This window comes from Borostomias antarcticus (genome assembly GCF_949987555.1).
Source record: "Borostomias antarcticus genome assembly, chromosome: 13".
NCBI lineage: Eukaryota > Metazoa > Chordata > Actinopteri > Stomiiformes > Stomiidae > Borostomias > Borostomias antarcticus.
This window is the reverse complement of record NC_140246.1, coordinates 992,188-1,017,187: the sequence shown is the minus strand read 5'-3', so window position 1 is coordinate 1,017,187 and position 25,000 is coordinate 992,188. Positions and strand designations below refer to the sequence as shown.

The window sequence follows — 25,000 nt, the reverse complement described above, 5'->3', positions numbered from 1 at the left end:
ATTGTAGATAAAAATAAATTTGGTCTGAAAAAAAAACACCATACATACCCCTTATGTTTTTTTTCAGGTGGAAATAATTAAATTGTTCACTGCTCGGCATAGGAATGGACTAGACACCCCTGGGTGGCAGATCTCTGATCAGAATTGCTTGTACTACATACCTGTGAATGTTCATGAAGATCTTAGATCAAAATAGATTTGGTCTGAAAAAAAAACGCCATACATACATACCCCTTATATTTTTTTTCAGGTGGAAATAATTAAATTGTTCACTGCTCGGCCTAGGAATGGACTAGACACCCCTGGGTGACAGATCTCTGATCAGAATTGCTTGTACTACATACCTGTGAACGTTCATGAAGATTGTAGATAAAAATAAATTTTGCCTGAAAAAAAAAAAGCCGTACATACCCCTTATGTTTTTTTTCAGGTGGAAATAATTAAATTATTCACTGCTCGGCCTAGGAATGGACTAGACACCCCTGGGTGGCAGATCTCTGATCAGAATTGCTTGTACTACATACCTGTGAATGTTCATGAAGATTGTAGATAAAAATAAATTTGGTCTGAAAAAAAAACACCATACATACCCCTTATGTTTTTTTTCAGGTGGAAATAATTAAATTGTTCACTGCTCGGCCTAGGAATGGACTAGACACCCCTGGGTGGCAGATCTCTGATCAGAATTGCTTGTACTACATACCTGTGAATGTTCATGAAGATCTTAGATCAAAATAGATTTGGTCTGAAAAAAAAACGCCATACATACATACCCCTTATGTTTTTTTTCAGGTGGAAATAATTAAATTGTTCACTGCTCGGCCTAGGAATGGACTAGACACCCCTGGGTGACAGATCTCTGATCAGAATTGCTTGTACTACATACCTGTGAACGTTCATGAAGATTGTAGATAAAAATAAATTTTGTCTGAAAAAAAAAAGCCATACCTAGGAATGGACTAGACACCCCTGGGTGGAAGATCTCTGATCAGAATTGCTTGTACTACATACCTGTGAATGTTCATGAAGATCTTAGATCAAAATAAATTTGGTCTGAAAAAAAAACGCCATACATACCCCTTATGTTTTTTTTCAGGTGGAAATAATTAAATTGTTCACTGCTCGGCCTAGGAATGGACTAGACACCTCTGGGTGACAGATCTCTGATCAGAATTGCTTGTACTACATACCTGTGAATGTTCATGAAGATTGTAGATAAAAATTAATTTGGTCTGAAAAAAAAACGCCATACATACCCCTTATGTTTTTTTTCAGGTGGAAATAATTAAATTGTTCACTGCTCGGCCTAGGAATGGACTAGACACCCCTGGGTGACAGATCTCTGATCAGAATTGCTTGTACTACATACCTGTGAATGTTCATGAAGATTGTAGATAAAAATAAATTTTGCCTGAAAAAAAAAAGCCATACATACCCCTTATGTTTATTTTCAGGTGGAAATAATTAAATTATTCACTGCTCGGCCTAGGAATGGACTAGACACCCCTGGGTGGCAGATCTCTGATCAGAATTGCTTGTACTACATACCTGTGAATGTTCATGAAGATTGTAGATAAAAATTAATTTGGTCTGAAAAAAAAAGCCATACCATACCCCTTATGTTTTTTTGAGGTGGAAATAATTAAATTGTTCACTGCTCGGCCTAGGAATGGACTAGACACCCCTGGGTGGCAGATCTCTGATCAGAATTGCTTGTACTACATACCTGTGAATGTTCATGAAGATCTTAGATCAAAATAAATTTGGTCTGAAAAAAAAACGCCATACCTAGGAATGGACTAGACACCCCTGGGTGGCAGATCTCTGATCAGAATTGCTTGTACTACATACCTGTGAATGTTCATGAAGATCTTAGATCAAAATAAATTTGGTCTGAAAAAAAAACGCCATACATACCCCTTAAGTTTTTTTTCAGGTAGAAATAATTAAATTGTTCACTGCTTGGCCTAGTTATGGACTAGACACCCCTGGGTGACAGATCTCTGATCAGAATTGCTTGTACTACATACCTGTGAATGTTCATGAAGATAGTAGATAAAAATAAATTTGGTCTGAAAAAAAAACACCATACATACCCCTTATGTTTTTTTTCAGGTGGAAATAATTAAATTGTTCACTGCTTGGCCTAGGAATAGACTAGACACCCCTGGGTGGCAGATCTCTGATCATAATTGCTTGTACTACATACCTGTGAATGTTCATGAAGATAGTAGATAAAAATAAATTTGGTCTGAAAAAAAAACGCCATACATACCCCTTATGTTTTTTTTCAGGTGGAAATAATTAAATTGTTCACTGCTCGGCCTAGGAATGGACTAGACACCCCTGGGTGACAGATCTCTGATCAGAATTGCTTGTACTACATACATGTGAATGTTCATGAAGATTGTAGATAAAAATAAATTTTGTCTGAAAAAAAAAAGCCATACCTAGGAATGGACTAGACACCCCTGGGTGGCAGATCTCTGATCAGAATTGCTTGTACTACATACCTGTGAATGTTCATGAAGATCTTAGATCAAAATAAATTTGGTCTGAAAAAAAAACGCCATACATACCCCTTATGTTTTTTTTCAGGTGGAAATAATTAAATTGTTCACTGCTCGGCCTAGGAATGGACTAGACACCTCTGGGTGACAGATCTCTGATCAGAATTGCTTGTACTACATACCTGTGAATGTTCATGAAGATTGTAGATAAAAATTAATTTGGTCTGAAAAAAAAAACACCATACATACCCCTTATGTTTTTTTTCAGGTGGAAATAATTAAATTGTTCACTGCTCGGCCTAGGAATGGACTAGACACCCCTGGGTGGCAGATCTCTGATCAGAATTGCTTGTACTACATACCTGTGAATGTTCATGAAGATTGTAGATAAAAATACATTTGGTCTGAAAAAAACCCGCCATACATACATACCCCTTATGTTTTTTTTCAGGTGGAAATAATTAAATTGTTCACTGCTCGGCCTAGGAATAGACTAGACACCCCTGGGGGACAGATCTCTGATCAGAATTGCTTGTACTACATACCTGTGAATGTTCATGAAGATTGTAGATAAAAATACATTTGGTCTGAAAAAAAAACGCCATACATACCCCTTATGTTTTTTTTCAGGTGGAAATAATTAAATTGTTCACTGCTCGGCCTAGGAATGGACTAGACACCCCTGGGTGGCAGATCTCTGATCAGAATTGCTTGTACTACATACCTTTGAATGTTCATGAAGATTGTAGATAAAAATAAATTTGGTCTGAAAAAGAAATGCCATACATACCCCTTTTGTTTTTTTTCAGGTAGAAATAATTAAATTGTTCACTGCTTGGCCTAGTTATGGACTAGACACCCCTGGGTGACAGATCTCTGATCAGAATTGCTTGTACTACATACCTGTGAATGTTCATGAAGATAGTAGATAAAAATAAATTTGGTCTGAAAAAAAAACGCCATACATACCCCTTATGTTTTTTTTCAGGTGGAAATAATTAAATTGTTCACTGCTCGGCCTAGGAATGGACTAGACACCCCTGGGTGACAGATCTCTGATCAGAATTGCTTGTACTACATACCTGTGAATGTTCATGAAGATTGTAGATAAAAATAAATTTGGTCTGAAAAAAAAACGCCATACATACCCCTTATGTTTTTTTTCAGGTGGAAATAATTAAATTGTTCACTGCTTGGCCTAGTTATGGACTAGACACCCCTGGGTGACACCCCTGGGTGGCAGATCTCTGATCAGAATTGCTTGTACTACATACCTGTGAATGTTCATGAAGATAGTAGATAAAAATAAATTTTGTCTGAAAACAAAAACGCCATACATACCCCTCATGTTTTTTTTCAGGTGGAAATAATTAAATTGTTCACTGCTCGGCCTAGTTATGGACTAGACACCCCTGGGTGACAGATCTCTGATCAGAATTGCTTGTACTACATACCTGTGAATGTTCATGAAGATAGTAGATAAAAATAAATTTTGTCTGAAAAAAAAACGCCATACATACCCCTTATGTTTTTTTTCAGGTAGAAATAATTAAATTGTTCACTGCTTGGCCTAGTTATGGACTAGACACCCCTGGGTGACAGATCTCTGATCAGAATTGCTTGTACTACATACCTGTGAATGTTCATGAAGATAGTAGATAAAAATAAATTTGGTCTGAAAAAAAAACACCATACATACCCCTTATGTTTTTTTTCAGGTGGAAATAATTAAATTGTTCACTGCTTGGCCTAGGAATAGACTAGACACCCCTGGGTGGTAGATCTCTGATCAGAATTGCTTGTACTACATACCTGTGAATGTTCATGAAGATTGTAGATAAAAATAAATTTGGTCTGAAAAAAAAAACGCCATACATACCCCTTATGTTTTTTTTCAGGTGGATATAATTAAATTGTTCACTGCTCGGCATAGGAATAGACTAGACACCCCTGGGTGGCAGATCTCTGATCAGAATTGCTTGTACTACATACCTGTGAATGTTCATGAAGATTGTAGATAAAAATAAATTTGGTCTGAAAAAAAAACGCCATACATACCCCTTATGTTTTTTTTCAGGTGGAAATAATTAAATTGTTCACTGCTCGGCCTAGGAATAGACTAGACACCCCTGGGTGGCAGATCTCTGATCAGAATTGCTTGTACTACATACCTGTGAATGTTCATGAAGATTGTAGATAAAAATAAATTTGGTCTGAAAAAAAAACGCCATACATACCCCTTATGTTTTTTTTCAGGTGGAAATAATTAAATTGTTCACTGCTTGGCCTAGTTATGGACTAGACACCCCTGGGTGACACCCCTGGGTGGCAGATCTCTGATCAGAATTGCTTGTACTACATACCTGTGAATGTTCATGAAGATAGTAGATAAAAATAAATTTTGTCTGAAAACAAAAACGCCATACATACCCCTCATGTTTTTTTTCAGGTGGAAATAATTAAATTGTTCACTGCTCGGCCTAGTTATGGACTAGACACCCCTGGGTGACAGATCTCTGATCAGAATTGCTTGTACTACATACCTGTGAATGTTCATGAAGATAGTAGATAAAAATAAATTTTGTCTGAAAAAAAAACGCCATACATACCCCTTATGTTTTTTTTCAGGTAGAAATAATTAAATTGTTCACTGCTTGGCCTAGTTATGGACTAGACACCCCTGGGTGACAGATCTCTGATCAGAATTGCTTGTACTACATACCTGTGAATGTTCATGAAGATAGTAGATAAAAATAAATTTGGTCTGAAAAAAAAACACCATACATACCCCTTATGTTTTTTTTCAGGTGGAAATAATTAAATTGTTCACTGCTTGGCCTAGGAATAGACTAGACACCCCTGGGTGGCAGATCTCTGATCAGAATTGCTTGTACTACATACCTGTGAATGTTCATGAAGATAGTAGATAAAAATAAATTTGGTCTGAAAAAAAAACGCCATACATACCCCTTATGTTTTTTTTCAGGTGGAAATAATTAAATTGTTCACTGCTCGGCCTAGGAATAGACTAGACACCCCTGGGTGGTAGATCTCTGATCAGAATTGCTTGTACTACATACCTGTGAATGTTCATGAAGATTGTAGATAAAAATAAATTTGGTCTGAAAAAAAAAACGCCATACATACCCCTTATGTTTTTTTCAGGTGGATATAATTAAATTGTTCACTGCTCGGCATAGGAATAGACTAGACACCCCTGGGTGGCAGATCTCTGATCAGAATTGCTTGTACTACATACCTGTGAATGTTCATGAAGATTGTAGATAAAAATAAATTTGGTCTGAAAAAAAAACGCCATACATACCCCTTATGTTTTTTTTCAGGTGGAAATAATTAAATTGTTCACTGCTCGGCCTAGGAATAGACTAGACACCCCTGGGTGGCAGATCTCTGATCAGAATTGCTTGTACTACATACCTGTGAATGTTCATGAAGATTGTAGATAAAAATTTATTTGGTCTGAAAAAAAAAAACGCCATACATAGCCCTTATGTTTTTTTTCAGGTGGAAATAATTAAATTGTTCACTGCTCGGCATAGGAATAGACTAGACACCCCTGGGTGGCAGATTTCAGATCAGAATTGCTTGTACTACATACCTGTGAATGTTCATGAAGATTGTAGATAAAAATAAATTTGGTCTGAAAAAAAAAAACGCCATACATACGCCTTATGTTTCTTTTCAGGTGGATATAATTAAATTGTTCACTGCTCGGCCTAGGAATGGACTAGACACCCCTGGGTGGCAGATCTCTGATCAGAATTGCTTGTACTACATACCTGTGAATGTTCATGAAGATTGTAGATACAAATTAATTTGGTCTGAAAAAAAAAGCCATACCATACCCCTTATGTTTTTTTGAGGTGGAAATAATTAAATTGTTCACTGCTCGGCCTAGGAATGGACTAGACACCCCTGGGTGGCAGATCTCTGATCAGAATTGCTTGTACTACATACCTGTGAATGTTCATGAAGATCTTAGATCAAAATAAATTTGGTCTGAAAAAAAAACGCCATACATACATACCCCTTATGTTTTTTTTCAGGTGGAAATAATTAAATTGTTCACTGCTCGGCCTAGGAATGGACTAGACACCCCTGGGTGACAGATCTCTGATCAGAATTGCTTGTACTACATACCTGTGAATGTTCATGAAGATTGTAGATAAAAATAAATTTTGTCTGAAAAAAAAAAGCCATACCTAGGAATGGACTAGACACCCCTGGGTGGCAGATCTCTGATCAGAATTGCTTGTACTACATACCTGTGAATGTTCATGAAGATCTTAGATCAAAATAAATTTGGTCTGAAAAAAAAACGCCATACATACCCCTTATGTTTTTTTTCAGGTAGAAATAATTAAATTGTTCACTGCTTGGCCTAGTTATGGACTAGACACCCCTGGGTGACAGATCTCTGATCAGAATTGCTTGTACTACATACCTGTGAATGTTCATGAAGATAGTAGATAAAAATAAATTTGGTCTGAAAAAAAAACACCATACATACCCCTTATGTTTTTTTTCAGGTGGAAATAATTAAATTGTTCACTGCTTGGCCTAGGAATAGACTAGACACCCCTGGGTGGCAGATCTCTGATCATAATTGCTTGTACTACATACCTGTGAATGTTCATGAAGATAGTAGATAAAAATAAATTTGGTCTGAAAAAAAAACGCCATACATACCCCTTATGTTTTTTTTCAGGTGGAAATAATTAAATTGTTCACTGCTCGGCCTAGGAATGGACTAGACACCCCTGGGTGACAGATCTCTGATCAGAATTGCTTGTACTACATACATGTGAATGTTCATGAAGATTGTAGATAAAAATAAATTTTGTCTGAAAAAAAAAAGCCATACCTAGGAATGGACTAGACACCCCTGGGTGGCAGATCTCTGATCAGAATTGCTTGTACTACATACCTGTGAATGTTCATGAAGATCTTAGATCAAAATAAATTTGGTCTGAAAAAAAAACGCCATACATACCCCTTATGTTTTTTTTCAGGTGGAAATAATTAAATTGTTCACTGCTCGGCCTAGGAATGGACTAGACACCTCTGGGTGACAGATCTCTGATCAGAATTGCTTGTACTACATACCTGTGAATGTTCATGAAGATTGTAGATAAAAATTAATTTGGTCTGAAAAAAAAAACGCCATACATACCCCTTATGTTTTTTTTCAGGTGGAAATAATTAAATTGTTCACTGCTCGGCCTAGGAATGGACTAGACACCCCTGGGTGGCAGATCTCTGATCAGAATTGCTTGTACTACATACCTGTGAATGTTCATGAAGATTGTAGATAAAAATACATTTGGTCTGAAAAAAACCCGCCATACATACATACCCCTTATGTTTTTTTTCAGGTGGAAATAATTAAATTGTTCACTGCTCGGCCTAGGAATAGACTAGACACCCCTGGGGGACAGATCTCTGATCAGAATTGCTTGTACTACATACCTGTGAATGTTCATGAAGATTGTAGATAAAAATACATTTGGTCTGAAAAAAAAACGCCATACATACCCCTTATGTTTTTTTTCAGGTGGAAATAATTAAATTGTTCACTGCTCGGCCTAGGAATGGACTAGACACCCCTGGGTGGCAGATCTCTGATCAGAATTGCTTGTACTACATACCTTTGAATGTTCATGAAGATTGTAGATAAAAATAAATTTGGTCTGAAAAAGAAATGCCATACATACCCCTTTTGTTTTTTTTCAGGTAGAAATAATTAAATTGTTCACTGCTTGGCCTAGTTATGGACTAGACACCCCTGGGTGACAGATCTCTGATCAGAATTGCTTGTACTTCATACCTGTGAATGTTCATGAAGATAGTAGATAAAAATAAATTTGGTCTGAAAAAAAAACGCCATACATACCCCTTATGTTTTTTTTCAGGTGGAAATAATTAAATTGTTCACTGCTCGGCCTAGGAATGGACTAGACACCCCTGGGTGACAGATCTCTGATCAGAATTGCTTGTACTACATACCTGTGAATGTTCATGAAGATTGTAGATAAAAATAAATTTTGTCTGAAAAAAAAAAGCCATACCTAGGAATGGACTAGACACCCCTGGGTGGCAGATCTCTGATCAGAATTGCTTGTACTACATACCTGTGAATGTTCATGAAGATCTTAGATCAAAATAAATTTGGTCTGAAAAAAAAACGCCATACATACCCCTTATGTTTTTTTTCAGGTAGAAATAATTAAATTGTTCACTGCTTGGCCTAGTTATGGACTAGACACCCCTGGGTGACAGATCTCTGATCAGAATTGCTTGTACTACATACCTGTGAATGTTCATGAAGATAGTAGATAAAAATAAATTTGGTCTGAAAAAAAAACACCATACATACCCCTTATGTTTTTTTTCAGGTGGAAATAATTAAATTGTTCACTGCTTGGCCTAGGAATAGACTAGACACCCCTGGGTGGCAGATCTCTGATCATAATTGCTTGTACTACATACCTGTGAATGTTCATGAAGATCTTAGATCAAAATAAATTTGGTCTGAAAAAAAAAAGGCATACCTAGGAATGGACTAGACACCCCTGGGTGGCAGATCTCTGATCAGAATTGCTTGTACTACATACCTGTGAATGTTCATGAAGATCTTAGATCAAAATAAATTTGGTCTGAAAAAAAAACGCCATACATACCCCTTATGTTTTTTTTCAGGTGGAAATAATTAAATTGTTCACTGCTCGGCCTAGGAATGGACTAGACACCTCTGGGTGACAGATCTCTGATCAGAATTGCTTGTACTACATACCTGTGAATGTTCATGAAGATTGTAGATAAAAATTAATTTGGTCTGAAAAAAAAACCGCCATACATACCCCTTATGTTTTTTTTCAGGTGGAAATAATTAAATTGTTCACTGCTCGGCCTAGGAATGGACTAGACACCCCTGGGTGGCAGATCTCTGATCAGAATTGCTTGTACTACATACCTGTGAATGTTCATGAAGATTGTAGATAAAAATACATTTGGTCTGAAAAAAACCCGCCATACATACATACCCCTTATGTTTTTTTTCAGGTGGAAATAATTAAATTGTTCACTGCTCGGCCTAGGAATAGACTAGACACCCCTGGGGGACAGATCTCTGATCAGAATTGCTTGTACTACATACCTGTGAATGTTCATGAAGATTGTAGATAAAAAATACATTTGGTCTGAAAAAAAAACGCCATACATACCCCTTATGTTTTTTTTCAGGTGGAAATAATTAAATTGTTCACTGCTCGGCCTAGGAATGGACTAGACACCCCTGGGTGACAGATCTCTGATCAGAATTGCTTGTACTACATACCTGTGAATGTTCATGAAGATTGTAGATAAAAATAAATTTTGTCTGAAAAAAAAAAGCCATACCTAGGAATGGACTAGACACCCCTGGGTGGCAGATCTCTGATCAGAATTGCTTGTACTACATACCTGTGAATGTTCATGAAGATCTTAGATCAAAATAAATTTGGTCTGAAAAAAAAACGCCATACATACCCCTTATGTTTTTTTTCAGGTAGAAATAATTAAATTGTTCACTGCTTGGCCTAGTTATGGACTAGACACCCCTGGGTGACAGATCTCTGATCAGAATTGCTTGTACTACATACCTGTGAATGTTCATGAAGATAGTAGATAAAAATAAATTTGGTCTGAAAAAAAAACACCATACATACCCCTTATGTTTTTTTTCAGGTGGAAATAATTAAATTGTTCACTGCTTGGCCTAGGAATAGACTAGACACCCCTGGGTGGCAGATCTCTGATCATAATTGCTTGTACTACATACCTGTGAATGTTCATGAAGATAGTAGATAAAAATAAATTTGGTCTGAAAAAAAAACGCCATACATACCCCTTATGTTTTTTTTCAGGTGGAAATAATTAAATTGTTCACTGCTCGGCCTAGGAATGGACTAGACACCCCTGGGTGACAGATCTCTGATCAGAATTGCTTGTACTACATACATGTGAATGTTCATGAAGATTGTAGATAAAAATAAATTTTGTCTGAAAAAAAAAAGCCATACCTAGGAATGGACTAGACACCCCTGGGTGGCAGATCTCTGATCAGAATTGCTTGTACTACATACCTGTGAATGTTCATGAAGATCTTAGATCAAAATAAATTTGGTCTGAAAAAAAAACGCCATACATACCCCTTATGTTTTTTTTCAGGTGGAAATAATTAAATTGTTCACTGCTCGGCCTAGGAATGGACTAGACACCTCTGGGTGACAGATCTCTGATCAGAATTGCTTGTACTACATACCTGTGAATGTTCATGAAGATTGTAGATAAAAATTAATTTGGTCTGAAAAAAAAAAGCCATACCTAGGAATGGACTAGACACCCCTGGGTGGCAGATCTCTGATCAGAATTGCTTGTACTACATACCTGTGAATGTTCATGAAGATTGTAGATAAAAATACATTTGGTCTGAAAAAAACCCGCCATACATACATACCCCTTATGTTTTTTTTCAGGTGGAAATAATTAAATTGTTCACTGCTCGGCCTAGGAATAGACTAGACACCCCTGGGGGACAGATCTCTGATCAGAATTGCTTGTACTACATACCTGTGAATGTTCATGAAGATTGTAGATAAAAATACATTTGGTCTGAAAAAAAAACGCCATACATACCCCTTATGTTTTTTTTCAGGTGGAAATAATTAAATTGTTCACTGCTCGGCCTAGGAATGGACTAGACACCCCTGGGTGGCATATCTCTGATCAGAATTGCTTGTACTACATACCTTTGAATGTTCATGAAGATTGTAGATAAAAATAAATTTGGTCTGAAAAAGAAATGCCATACATACCCCTTTTGTTTTTTTTCAGGTAGAAATAATTAAATTGTTCACTGCTTGGCCTAGTTATGGACTAGACACCCCTGGGTGACAGATCTCTGATCAGAATTGCTTGTACTTCATACCTGTGAATGTTCATGAAGATAGTAGATAAAAATAAATTTGGTCTGAAAAAAAAACGCCATACATACCCCTTATGTTTTTTTTCAGGTGGAAATAATTAAATTGTTCACTGCTCGGCCTAGGAATGGACTAGACACCCCTGGGTGACAGATCTCTGATCAGAATTGCTTGTACTACATACCTGTGAATGTTCATGAAGATTGTAGATAAAAATAAATTTGGTCTGAAAAAAAAACGCCATACATACCCCTTATGTTTTTTTTCAGGTGGAAATAATTAAATTGTTCACTGCTTGGCCTAGTTATGGACTAGACACCCCTGGGTGACACCCCTGGGTGGCAGATCTCTGATCAGAATTGCTTGTACTACATACCTGTGAATGTTCATGAAGATAGTAGATAAAAATAAATTTTGTCTGAAAACAAAAACGCCATACATACCCCTCATGTTTTTTTTCAGGTGGAAATAATTAAATTGTTCACTGCTCGGCCTAGTTATGGACTAGACACCCCTGGGTGACAGATCTCTGATCAGAATTGCTTGTACTACATACCTGTGAATGTTCATGAAGATAGTAGATAAAAATAAATTTTGTCTGAAAAAAAAACGCCATACATACCCCTTATGTTTTTTTTCAGGTAGAAATAATTAAATTGTTCACTGCTTGGCCTAGTTATGGACTAGACACCCCTGGGTGACAGATCTCTGATCAGAATTGCTTGTACTACATACCTGTGAATGTTCATGAAGATAGTAGATAAAAATAAATTTGGTCTGAAAAAAAAACACCATACATACCCCTTATGTTTTTTTTCAGGTGGAAATAATTAAATTGTTCACTGCTTGGCCTAGGAATAGACTAGACACCCCTGGGTGGCAGATCTCTGATCAGAATTGCTTGTACTACATACCTGTGAATGTTCATGAAGATAGTAGATAAAAATAAATTTGGTCTGAAAAAAAAACGCCATACATACCCCTTATGTTTTTTTTCAGGTGGAAATAATTAAATTGTTCACTGCTCGGCCTAGGAATAGACTAGACACCCCTGGGTGGTAGATCTCTGATCAGAATTGCTTGTACTACATACCTGTGAATGTTCATGAAGATTGTAGATAAAAATAAATTTGGTCTGAAAAAAAAAACGCCATACATACCCCTTATGTTTTTTTCAGGTGGATATAATTAAATTGTTCACTGCTCGGCATAGGAATAGACTAGACACCCCTGGGTGGCAGATCTCTGATCAGAATTGCTTGTACTACATACCTGTGAATGTTCATGAAGATTGTAGATAAAAATAAATTTGGTCTGAAAAAAAAACGCCATACATACCCCTTATGTTTTTTTTCAGGTGGAAATAATTAAATTGTTCACTGCTCGGCCTAGGAATAGACTAGACACCCCTGGGTGGCAGATCTCTGATCAGAATTGCTTGTACTACATACCTGTGAATGTTCATGAAGATTGTAGATAAAAATTAATTTGGTCTGAAAAAAAAAAACGCCATACATAGCCCTTATGTTTTTTTTCAGGTGGAAATAATTAAATTGTTCACTGCTCGGCATAGGAATAGACTAGACACCCCTGGGTGGCAGATTTCAGATCAGAATTGCTTGTACTACATACCTGTGAATGTTCATGAAGATTGTAGATAAAAATAAATTTGGTCTGAAAAAAAAAAACGCCATACATACGCCTTATGTTTCTTTTCAGGTGGATATAATTAAATTGTTCACTGCTCGGCATAGGAATAGACTAGACACCCCTGGTTGGCAGATCTCTGATCAGAATTGCTTGTACTACATACCTGTGAATGTTCATGAAGATTGTAGATAAAAATAAATTTGGTCTGAAAAAAAAAAACGCCATACATACCCCTTATGTTTTTTTTCAGGTGGAAATAATTAAATTGTTTACTGCTCGGCATAGGAATAGACTAGACACCCCTGGGTGGCAGATTTCTGATCAGAATTGCTTGTACTACATACCTGTGAATGTTCATGAAGATTGTAGATAAAAATAAATTTGGTCTGAAAAAAAAAACGCCATACATACCCCTTATGTTTTTTTTCAGGTGGATATAATTAAATTGTTCACTGCTCGGCCTAGGAATAGACTAGACACCCCTGGATGGCAGATCTCTGATCAGAATTGCTTGTACTACATACCTGTGAATGTTCATGAAGATTGTAGATAAAAATAAATTTGGTCTGAAAAAAAAAACGCCATACATACCCCTTATGTTTTTTTTCATGTGGAAATAATTAAATTGTTCACTGCTCGGCATAGGAATAGACTAGACACCCCTGGATGGCAGATCTCTGATCAGAATTGCTTGTACTACATACCTGTGAATGTTCATGAAGATAGTAGATAAAAATAAATTTTGTCTGAAAAAAAAACGCCATACATACCCCTTATGTTTTTTTTCAGGTAGAAATAATTAAATTGTTCACTGCTTGGCCTAGTTATGGACTAGACACCCCTGGGTGACAGATCTCTGATCAGAATTGCTTGTACTACATACCTGTGAATGTTCATGAAGATAGTAGATAAAAATAAATTTGGTCTGAAAAAAAAACACCATACATACCCCTTATGTTTTTTTTCAGGTGGAAATAATTAAATTGTTCACTGCTTGGCCTAGGAATAGACTAGACACCCCTGGGTGGCAGATCTCTGATCATAATTGCTTGTACTACATACCTGTGAATGTTCATGAAGATAGTAGATAAAAATAAATTTGGTCTGAAAAAAAAACGCCATACATACCCCTTATGTTTTTTTTCAGGTGGAAATAATTAAATTGTTCACTGCTCGGCCTAGGAATAGACTAGACACCCCTGGGTGGCAGATTTCTGATCAGAATTGCTTGTACTACATACCTGTGAATGTTCATGAAGATTGTAGATAAAAATAAATTTGGTCTGAAAAAAAAAAACGCCATACATACCCCTTATGTTTTTTTTCAGGTGGAAATAATTAAATTGTTTACTGCTCGGCATAGGAATAGACTAGACACCCCTGGGTGGCAGATTTCTGATCAGAATTGCTTGTACTACATACCTGTGAATGTTCATGAAGATTGTAGATAAAAATAAATTTGGTCTGAAAAAAAAAACGCCATACATAGCCCTTATGTTTTTTTTCAGGTGGATATAATTAAATTGTTCACTGCTCGGCCTAGGAATAGACTAGACACCCCTGGATGGCAGATCTCTGATCAGAATTGCTTGTACTACATACCTGTGAATGTTCATGAAGATTGTAGATAAAAATAAATTTGGTCTGAAAAACAAAACGCCATACATACCCCTTATGTTTTTTTTCATGTGGAAATAATTAAATTGTTCACTGCTCGGCATAGGAATAGACTAGACACCCCTGGATGGCAGATCTCTGATCAGAATTGCTTGTACTACATACCTGTGAATGTTCATGAAGATAGTAGATAAAAATAAATTTTGTCTGAAAAAAAAACGCCATACATACCCCTTATGTTTTTTTTCAGGTAGAAATAATTAAATTGTTCACTGCTTGGCCTAGTTATGGACTAGACACCCCTGGGTGACAGATCTCTGATCAGAATTGCTTGTACTACATACCTGTGAATGTTCATGAAGATAGTAGATAAAAATAAATTTGGTCTGAAAAAAAAACACCATACATACCCCTTATGTTTTTTTTCAGGTGGAAATAATTAAATTGTTCACTGCTTGGCCTAGGAATAGACTAGACACCCCTGGGTGGCAGATCTCTGATCATAATTGCTTGTACTACATACCTGTGAATGTTCATGAAGATAGTAGATAAAAATAAATTTGGTCTGAAAAAAAAACGCCATACATACCCCTTATGTTTTTTTTCAGGTGGAAATAATTAAATTGTTCACTGCTCGGCCTAGGAATAGACTAGACACCCCTGGGTGGCAGATTTCTGATCAGAATTGCTTGTACTACATACCTGTGAATGTTCATGAAGATTGTAGATAAAAATTAATTTGGTCTGAAAAAAAAAACGCCATACATACCCCTTATGTTTTTTTTCAGGTGGAAATAATTAAATTGTTCACTGCTCGGCCTAGGAATGGACTAGACACCCCTGGGTGACAGATCTCTGATCAGAATTGCTTGTACTACATACCTGTGAATGTTCATGAAGATTGTAGATAAAAATAAATTTTGTCTGAAAAAAAAAAGCCATACCTAGGAATGGACTAGACACCCCTGGGTGGCAGATCTCTGATCAGAATTGCTTGTACTACATACCTGTGAATGTTCATGAAGATTGTAGATAAAAATACATTTGGTCTGAAAAAAACCCGCCATACATACATACCCCTTATGTTTTTTTTCAGGTGGAAATAATTAAATTGTTCACTGCTCGGCCTAGGAATAGACTAGACACCCCTGGGGGACAGATCTCTGATCAGAATTGCTTGTACTACATACCTGTGAATGTTCATGAAGATTGTAGATAAAAATACATTTGGTCTGAAAAAAAAACGCCATACATACCCCTTATGTTTTTTTTCAGGTGGAAATAATTAAATTGTTCACTGCTCGGCCTAGGAATGGACTAGACACCCCTGGGTGGCATATCTCTGATCAGAATTGCTTGTACTACATACCTTTGAATGTTCATGAAGATTGTAGATAAAAATAAATTTGGTCTGAAAAAGAAATGCCATACATACCCCTTTTGTTTTTTTTCAGGTAGAAATAATTAAATTGTTCACTGCTTGGCCTAGTTATGGACTAGACACCCCTGGGTGACAGATCTCTGATCAGAATTGCTTGTACTTCATACCTGTGAATGTTCATGAAGATAGTAGATAAAAATAAATTTGGTCTGAAAAAAAAACGCCATACATACCCCTTATGTTTTTTTTCAGGTGGAAATAATTAAATTGTTCACTGCTCGGCCTAGGAATGGACTAGACACCCCTGGGTGACAGATCTCTGATCAGAATTGCTTGTACTACATACCTGTGAATGTTCATGAAGATTGTAGATAAAAATAAATTTGGTCTGAAAAAAAAACGCCATACATACCCCTTATGTTTTTTTTCAGGTGGAAATAATTAAATTGTTCACTGCTTGGCCTAGTTATGGACTAGACACCCCTGGGTGACACCCCTGGGTGGCAGATCTCTGATCAGAATTGCTTGTACTACATACCTGTGAATGTTCATGAAGATAGTAGATAAAAATAAATTTTGTCTGAAAACAAAAACGCCATACATACCCCTCATGTTTTTTTTCAGGTGGAAATAATTAAATTGTTCACTGCTCGGCCTAGTTATGGACTAGACACCCCTGGGTGACAGATCTCTGATCAGAATTGCTTGTACTACATACCTGTGAATGTTCATGAAGATAGTAGATAAAAATAAATTTTGTCTGAAAAAAAAACGCCATACATACCCCTTATGTTTTTTTTCAGGTAGAAATAATTAAATTGTTCACTGCTTGGCCTAGTTATGGACTAGACACCCCTGGGTGACAGATCTCTGATCAGAATTGCTTGTACTACATACCTGTGAATGTTCATGAAGATAGTAGATAAAAATAAATTTGGTCTGAAAAAAAAACACCATACATACCCCTTATGTTTTTTTTCAGGTGGAAATAATTAAATTGTTCACTGCTTGGCCTAGGAATAGACTAGACACCCCTGGGTGGCAGATCTCTGATCAGAATTGCTTGTACTACATACCTGTGAATGTTCATGAAGATAGTAGATAAAAATAAATTTGGTCTGAAAAAAAAACGCCATACATACCCCTTATGTTTTTTTTCAGGTGGAAATAATTAAATTGTTCACTGCTCGGCCTAGGAATAGACTAGACACCCCTGGGTGGTAGATCTCTGATCAGAATTGCTTGTACTACATACCTGTGAATGTTCATGAAGATTGTAGATAAAAATAAATTTGGTCTGAAAAAAAAAACGCCATACATACCCCTTATGTTTTTTTCAGGTGGATATAATTAAATTGTTCACTGCTCGGCATAGGAATAGACTAGACACCCCTGGGTGGCAGATCTCTGATCAGAATTGCTTGTACTACATACCTGTGAATGTTCATGAAGATTGTAGATAAAAATAAATTTGGTCTGAAAAAAAAACGCCATACATACCCCTTATGTTTTTTTTCAGGTGGAAATAATTAAATTGTTCACTGCTCGGCCTAGGAATAGACTAGACACCCCTGGGTGGCAGATCTCTGATCAGAATTGCTTGTACTACATACCTGTGAATGTTCATGAAGATTGTAGATAAAAATTAATTTGGTCTGAAAAAAAAAAACGCCATACATAGCCCTTATGTTTTTTTTCAGGTGGAAATAATTAAATTGTTCACTGCTCGGCATAGGAATAGACTAGACACCCCTGGGTGGCAGATTTCAGATCAGAATTGCTTGTACTACATACCTGTGAATGTTCATGAAGATTGTAGATAAAAATAAATTTGGTCTGAAAAAAAAAAAACGCCATACATACGCCTTATGTTTCTTTTCAGGTGGATATAATTAAATTGTTCACTGCTCGGCATAGGAATAGACTAGACACCCCTGGTTGGCAGATCTCTGATCAGAATTGCTTGTACTACATACCTGTGAATGTTCATGAAGATTGTAGATAAAAATAAATTTGGTCTGAAAAAAAAAAACGCCATACATACCCCTTATGTTTTTTTTCAGGTGGAAATAATTAAATTGTTTACTGCTCGGCATAGGAATAGACTAGACACCCCTGGGTGGCAGATTTCTGATCAGAATTGCTTGTACTACATACCTGTGAATGTTCATGAAGATTGTAGATAAAAATAAATTTGGTCTGAAAAAAAAAACGCCATACATACCCCTTATGTTTTTTTTCAGGTGGATATAATTAAATTGTTCACTGCTCGGCCTAGGAATAGACTAGACACCCCTGGATGGCAGATCTCTGATCAGAATTGCTTGTACTACATACCTGTGAATGTTCATGAAGATAGTAGATAAAAATAAATTTTGTCTGAAAAAAAAACGCCATACATACCCCTTATGTTTTTTTTCAGGTAGAAATAATTAAATTGTTCACTGCTTGGCCTAGTTATGGACTAGACACCCCTGGGTGACAGATCTCTGATCAGAATTGCTTGTACTACATACCTGTGAATGTTCATGAAGATAGTAGATAAAAATAAATTTGGTCTGAAAAAAAAACACCATACATACCCCTTATGTTTTTTTTCAGGTGGAAATAATTAAATTGTTCACTGCTTGGCCTAGGAATAGACTAGACACCCCTGGGTGGCAGATCTCTGATCATAATTGCTTGTACTACATACCTGTGAATGTTCATGAAGATAGTAGATAAAAATAAATTTGGTCTGAAAAAAAAACGCCATACATACCCCTTATGTTTTTTTTCAGGTGGAAATAATTAAATTGTTCACTGCTCGGCCTAGGAATAGACTAGACACCCCTGGGTGGTAGATCTCTGATCAGAATTGCTTGTACTACATACCTGTGAATGTTCATGAAGATTGTAGATAAAAATAAATTTGGTCTGAAAAAAAAAACGCCATACATACCCCTTATGTTTTTTTCAGGTGGATATAATTAAATTGTTCACTGCTCGGCATAGGAATAGACTAGACACCCCTGGGTGGCAGATCTCTGATCAGAATTGCTTGTACTACATACCTGTGAATGTTCATGAAGATTGTAGATAAAAATAAATTTGGTCTGAAAAAAAAACGCCATACATACCCCTTATGTTTTTTTTCAGGTGGAAATAATTAAATTGTTCACTGCTCGGCCTAGGAATAGACTAGACACCCCTGGGTGGCAGATCTCTGATCAGAATTGCTTGTACTACATACCTGTGAATGTTCATGAAGATTGTAGATAAAAATAAATTTGGTCTGAAAAAAAAACGCCATACATACCCCTTATGTTTTTTTTCAGGTGGAAATAATTAAATTGTTCACTGCTCGGCATAGGAATAGACTAGACACCCCTGGGTGGCAGATTTCAGATCAGAATTGCTTGTACTACATACCTGTGAATGTTCATGAAGATTGTAGATAAAAATAAATTTGGTCTGAAAAAAAAAAACGCCATACATACGCCTTATGTTTCTTTTCAGGTGGATATAATTAAATTGTTCACTGCTCGGCATAGGAATAGACTAGACACCCCTGGGTGGCAGATCTCTGATCAGAATTGCTTGTACTACATACCTGTGAATGTTCATGAAGATTGTAGATAAAAATAAATTTGGTCTGAAAAAAAAAAACGCCATACATACCCCTTATGTTTTTTTTCAGGTGGAAATAATTAAATTGTTTACTGCTCGGCATAGGAATAGACTAGACACCCCTGGGTGGCAGATTTCTGATCAGAATTGCTTGTACTACATACCTGTGAATGTTCATGAAGATTGTAGATAAAAATAAATTTGGTCTGAAAAAAAAAACGCCATACATACCCCTTATGTTTTTTTTCAGGTGGATATAATTAAATTGTTCACTGCTCGGCCTAGGAATAGACTAGACACCCCTGGATGGCAGATCTCTGATCAGAATTGCTTGTACTACATACCTGTGAATGTTCATGAAGATTGTAGATAAAAATAAATTTGGTCTGAAAAAAAAAACGCCATACATACCCCTTATGTTTTTTTTCATGTGGAAATAATTAAATTGTTCACTGCTCGGCATAGGAATAGACTAGACACCCCTGGGTGGCAGATTTCTGATCAGAATTGCTTGTACTACATACCTGTGAATGTTCATGAAGATTGTAGATAAAAATAAATTTGGTCTGAAAAAAAAACGCCATACATACCCCTTATGTTTTTTTTCAGGTGGAAATAATTAAATTGTTCACTGCTCGGCATAGGAATAGACTAGACACCCCTGGGTGGCAGATCTCTGATCAGAATTGCTTGTACTACATACCTGTGAATGTTCATGAAGATTGTTGATAAAAATAAATTTGGTCTGAAAAAAAAAACGCCATACATACCCCTTATGTTTTTTTTCAGGTGGAAATAATTAAATTGTTCACTGCTCGGCATAGGAATAGACTAGACACCCCTGGGTGGCAGATTTCTGATCAGAATTGCTTGTACTACATACCTGTGAATGTTCATGAAGATTGTAGATAAAAATAAATTTGGTCTGAAAAAAAAACGCCATACATACCCCTTATGTTTTTTTTCAGGTGGAAATAATTAAATTGTTCACTGCTCGGCATAGGAATAGACTAGACACCCCTGGGTGGCAGATCTCTGATCAGAATTGCTTGTACTACATACCTGTGAATGTTCATGAAGATTGTAGATAAAAATAAATTTGGTCTGAAAAAAATACGCCATACATACCCCAAAGAATAGGCTACTGCAAAGTACCTCAAATTACCACACATTACTGCAAAGTATGGGTAAGTACCTCAATGTATACCACAAAGTACCCCAAAGTATAACGCAAAGTACCCTAAGTAAACTGCAAAGTACTGCAGAGTACCAAAAAGTACCCCAAAGTATACCACTAAGGACCGCAAAGTACCCCAAAGTACACCACAAAGTACCTCAAAGTATTCCACAAAGTACTGCAAAGTACCCCAACGTTTACTGCAAACTACCGCAAAATATTAAACTACCTCAAAGTACCCCAAAGTATACTGCAAAGTATTGCTGTATACCCCAAAGTATACCACAAAGTACTGCAAAGTATACCAAAGTACCCCAAAGTATACCACAAAGTACCTCAAAGCACCCCAAAGTATACTGCAAAGTATCATAAGACACACCAAAGTATACACAAGTACCACAAAGTACACCAAAGTATACCACAAAGTACCCTAACAGTATTATTCATTCGCTTTTTTAGATTATTACATTATCAGTCAAATATTACGTTACCAGTTTTGAAAAAAAAAGACCCACCTGATAATGTAATAACTTGACCAATAATGTAATAAGGTATTACATTATCAGAAAAATGGTATTACATTATCAGTCAGGAAATTGTATTACATTATTGGTTAAGTTATTACATTATCAGGTTTTATTACATTTTCGATTGAGTTAAGTCAAACTTTTGTTTACATTATCAGGCGTTATTACATTATCAGTTAATTATTACATTATCGGGTGCTACAAGCACACAACCCCAGATCAATCCAGTCAATTCAGTACCTGCTATGGTGGCTTTCAAATAGCAATATAAGAAACATTAACTGTTTTGCTTCCCTCTGGAATATGTAGAAGTGGGACCAGGGCTGAAAATGAACACCTGCCACCGGCCAAATGCAGGTAGAATTTCCAATTGGCGACTAGATTTCTAGTTAGAAGGCTATCTGAAAAAAAATACTGGCCGGTAGATTTTTTCATCTAGTCCCCTTGGCAGGTGACTCACCGTGAGCCAAAAAGTTAATTTTCACCCCTGGGTGAGACCTTTGCCCACCCTCCCATTGCTCTCTGTAAAGAGCATTGTGTTGCCTCTGTGTATGAAATGCGCTATACAAATAAAGTTTGATTTGAATGACAGAGTCGTCGGTGTCAGAGGTATACAATTTTTAATCTGTGAGTTCCAGAAAGGCACTAAAATAAAGTGAGGGAGGAGGGAGGGGGGGCAGACAAGAGAAGGAGAGAGAACAGATTTCACAGACGGCACAGAGCACACGTTCACACACGACACGGCAACGGACGAGCTACACTGGGGGCTGGGGGGTCTCCAGTTTAGAAAAAACAGCGAGAGTTCATTGATTGGTGCGTTCTAAAAGCGCAGAGCGAACCTATTATTCAGTGTCCTTGGAATCACAGAAATGTAAACGGAAAGAAAACATTGGTTTTTTTTTCTCCATGTCACAGAAAAGCTTATTCAGCGTAATTTTATACATGCCGTCTCCTGTAGCTTCTCTACCCGGCGGCCATGAGAGACTCAGCAGCAGGTAAATATTTCATATACAGCATGTATACAAGATGGTAATACTGCAATACTGGTGTCACTGAATCCACAATGTATCCCCTAGATCATACATACTGCCCCTAACCCCGACAGTAGATTCTGCCCCTACCCCCTACAAACTGCCCCTACAAACTAGATACTGCCCCTACTGAATAAACAAAGCCCCTTACACCCAAATACTGCCCCCTACAGGTTAGGGATAGGATGTAGAAGATGAGGATAGGTGAATTGTGTAGAGCCAGGGGTCATTTCTAGGGGCTAGGGCTAAGTGAATATGGACTAGGGGTAGGTGGTAGGGTAAGTGTATAAGGGGTAGGGGTAGGTGATAGGGTAAGTGTATAGGGACTGGAGAGGGTGTTGTGGGTGAGGGAGTAGGGTCTAGGGAGTAGGGTCTAGGGAGCAGGGTCTAGGGAGCAGGGTCTAGGGAGCAGGGTCTAGGGAGCAGGGTCTAGGGAGCAGGGTCTAGGGAGCAGGGTTTAGGGAGCAGGATCTAGGGAGTAGGGTCTCAGGAGTTTCGGGGTAGACAACTGGAGAGGATCCAGCATTTGCGCACACACAGAAAAGAGAAGTGGGCGGGACCCCTGACATGACATAATGATGAGTGGGCGGTGCTTCTGTGTGCCGGCTGAGATGACTGGAGAGCTCTGCTGTCATTGTCGGAGTGTGTCCAATCAGGGATGAAGACCCGCCTCCCTTGACACCTCAGTGGTCACAGCTCCTCCTTGTAGAACCCCAGCTTAGCGAATGACATCTCTCTCCGTAGCTGCATCACCTCCCAGAACATCTGCTCAGCTGGACATGTTGACAAACAGTGCAAACAATGTCAATATAAACAGCAATGTATAAACAACAGCGCATAAACATCAACACACAATCTTAAGTAAATGAAGGGCATGCTTAATTCATTCTGCAGTATTTGCAAATAGTATTTAGCCTATGTCTGTCCTCAGTGTGGACTAACTCAGTGGCTAGTTCATCTGGGCTGTCTTAGAATGTTCTAGATAGAACATGATGAAGGCCCTAAGTTCAAATCTGCTTTCCCAATGTTGCAGAAATGTGAAGCTTAATTCATACTCAGTCGACAAATGTCTGTCAACCGACATTTAGCATTTATACTTCAGCGAAGTGTCTGATCACCTCCATGGTAACTTGCAGGCGTGCGGCTGATTGATCCATGGCAACGAACGTGCCTTCTATCTAACTATCCAATCACAGCCATGCCTTCTATCTAGCTATCCAATCACAGCCATGCCTTCTATCTAGCTATCCAATCACAGCTGTGCGACGAAAGCGACGGAGTCTGCGACATTAGAAAGTCTGGTAGGTGCAAGACACCCCTGTCCAACACAAAAAAAGTGTCAACAGTGATGTCATGTCTGTCTGTCGACACTTTCAATAGTGTCGTACGACGAAGTATAAACTGGCCTTTAGAATGACACACTGCACAGAAGATGGTACGTTAGCTGGACAGCTGAGCTCACCGTCTTGTTGCTTGACCAGTCCTTGGTGGATGTAGCGGATATAGGTGAAGAAGTTGCACACTGATGTGATCTAGAGGGAGAGGGGGAGAGAGAGAGTGGGGGGGAGAGAGAGAGAAGGAGAGAGAGAGAGAGGGAGAGAGAGAGACCTATTATGACCTATTTACCTGTTAGTTTACTTAATTGTTTTCTCATGTCATTATTGAATTGTCTTTTCCTTGACGCTTTGGCAATATTGTTCACCTGATATTCATGCCAATAAAGCATATTTAATTGAATTGAATTGAGAGAGAGAGACAGAGAGAGAGAAAGAGAGAGACAAAGAGAGAGAGGAGAAAGACAGTGAAGGAGAGAGAGAAAGAGAACCTGTTATTATTGGAGTGATAGCTGACAGAGCAGAGGAGAGAGCAGAGGAGAGAGCAGAGGAGAGAGCAGAGGAGAGAGCAGAGGATGAGAGCAGAGGATGAGAGCAGAGGAGAGAGCAGAGGATGAGAGCAGAGGAGAGAGCAGAGGAGAGAGCAGAGGAGAGAGCAGAGGAGAGAGCAGAGGAGAGAGCAGAGGATGAGAGCAGAGGATGAGAGCAGAGGAGAGAGCAGAGGAGAGAGCAGAGGAGAGAGCAGAGGAGAGCAGCAGCTCAGAGACACCACAGGAAGAGAGACCCGCCCCTCACCCTGTATCTGCAGAAAGGAGATACGTAGTAGTAGTTGCTGGAGTCTCCAAACTTGATCCTGTGCTTGCAGGTTTTGGTCTGGCCACTGAGGGCACACTTCCTGTGGGAGGAGAGAGAAGAGAGATGAGGGAGAGAGAAGGAGAGAGACCCTAACTGAGACACTGGGTGTACGGTAGTGTGTATACATGGGACAGACCAGGGTAGAAGGATGGAGGGATGCGAGGGGAGAGTGGAGAGAGGAAGAAAGAAAAGATGCAAGTGCAGATGGGAAGGGGCGGAGTGAGGAGACAGGCAGTGAGGAAGGAAGGAAGGAAGGAAGGAGAGAGAGAGAGGAGTGAGGACTTACGTGACCACCTCAGACCTTCGGCCACTAGGGGGCACCAGG

At 37.9% G+C, this 25,000-nt stretch overlaps 1 protein-coding gene across 2 annotated transcripts in view; it reads right to left on the bottom strand.

The window, feature by feature from the left end:
* Positions 1–23,176: 23,176 nt before the first annotated feature.
* Positions 23,177–25,000, bottom strand: part of rab3ip (RAB3A interacting protein (rabin3)) — a gene marked incomplete at both ends in the record, with an annotated part of 11,253 nt that continues 9,429 nt past the window's right edge. For both annotated transcript variants that reach the window (XM_084447801.1, XM_084447802.1), the window contains 3 exons: positions 23,177–23,259; positions 23,949–24,018; positions 24,616–24,715. In XM_084447801.1, the coding sequence (XP_084303927.1) occupies positions 23,177–23,259; positions 23,949–24,018; positions 24,616–24,715 (253 nt within the window). The remainder of the gene's footprint in view (positions 23,260–23,948; positions 24,019–24,615; positions 24,716–25,000) is intronic.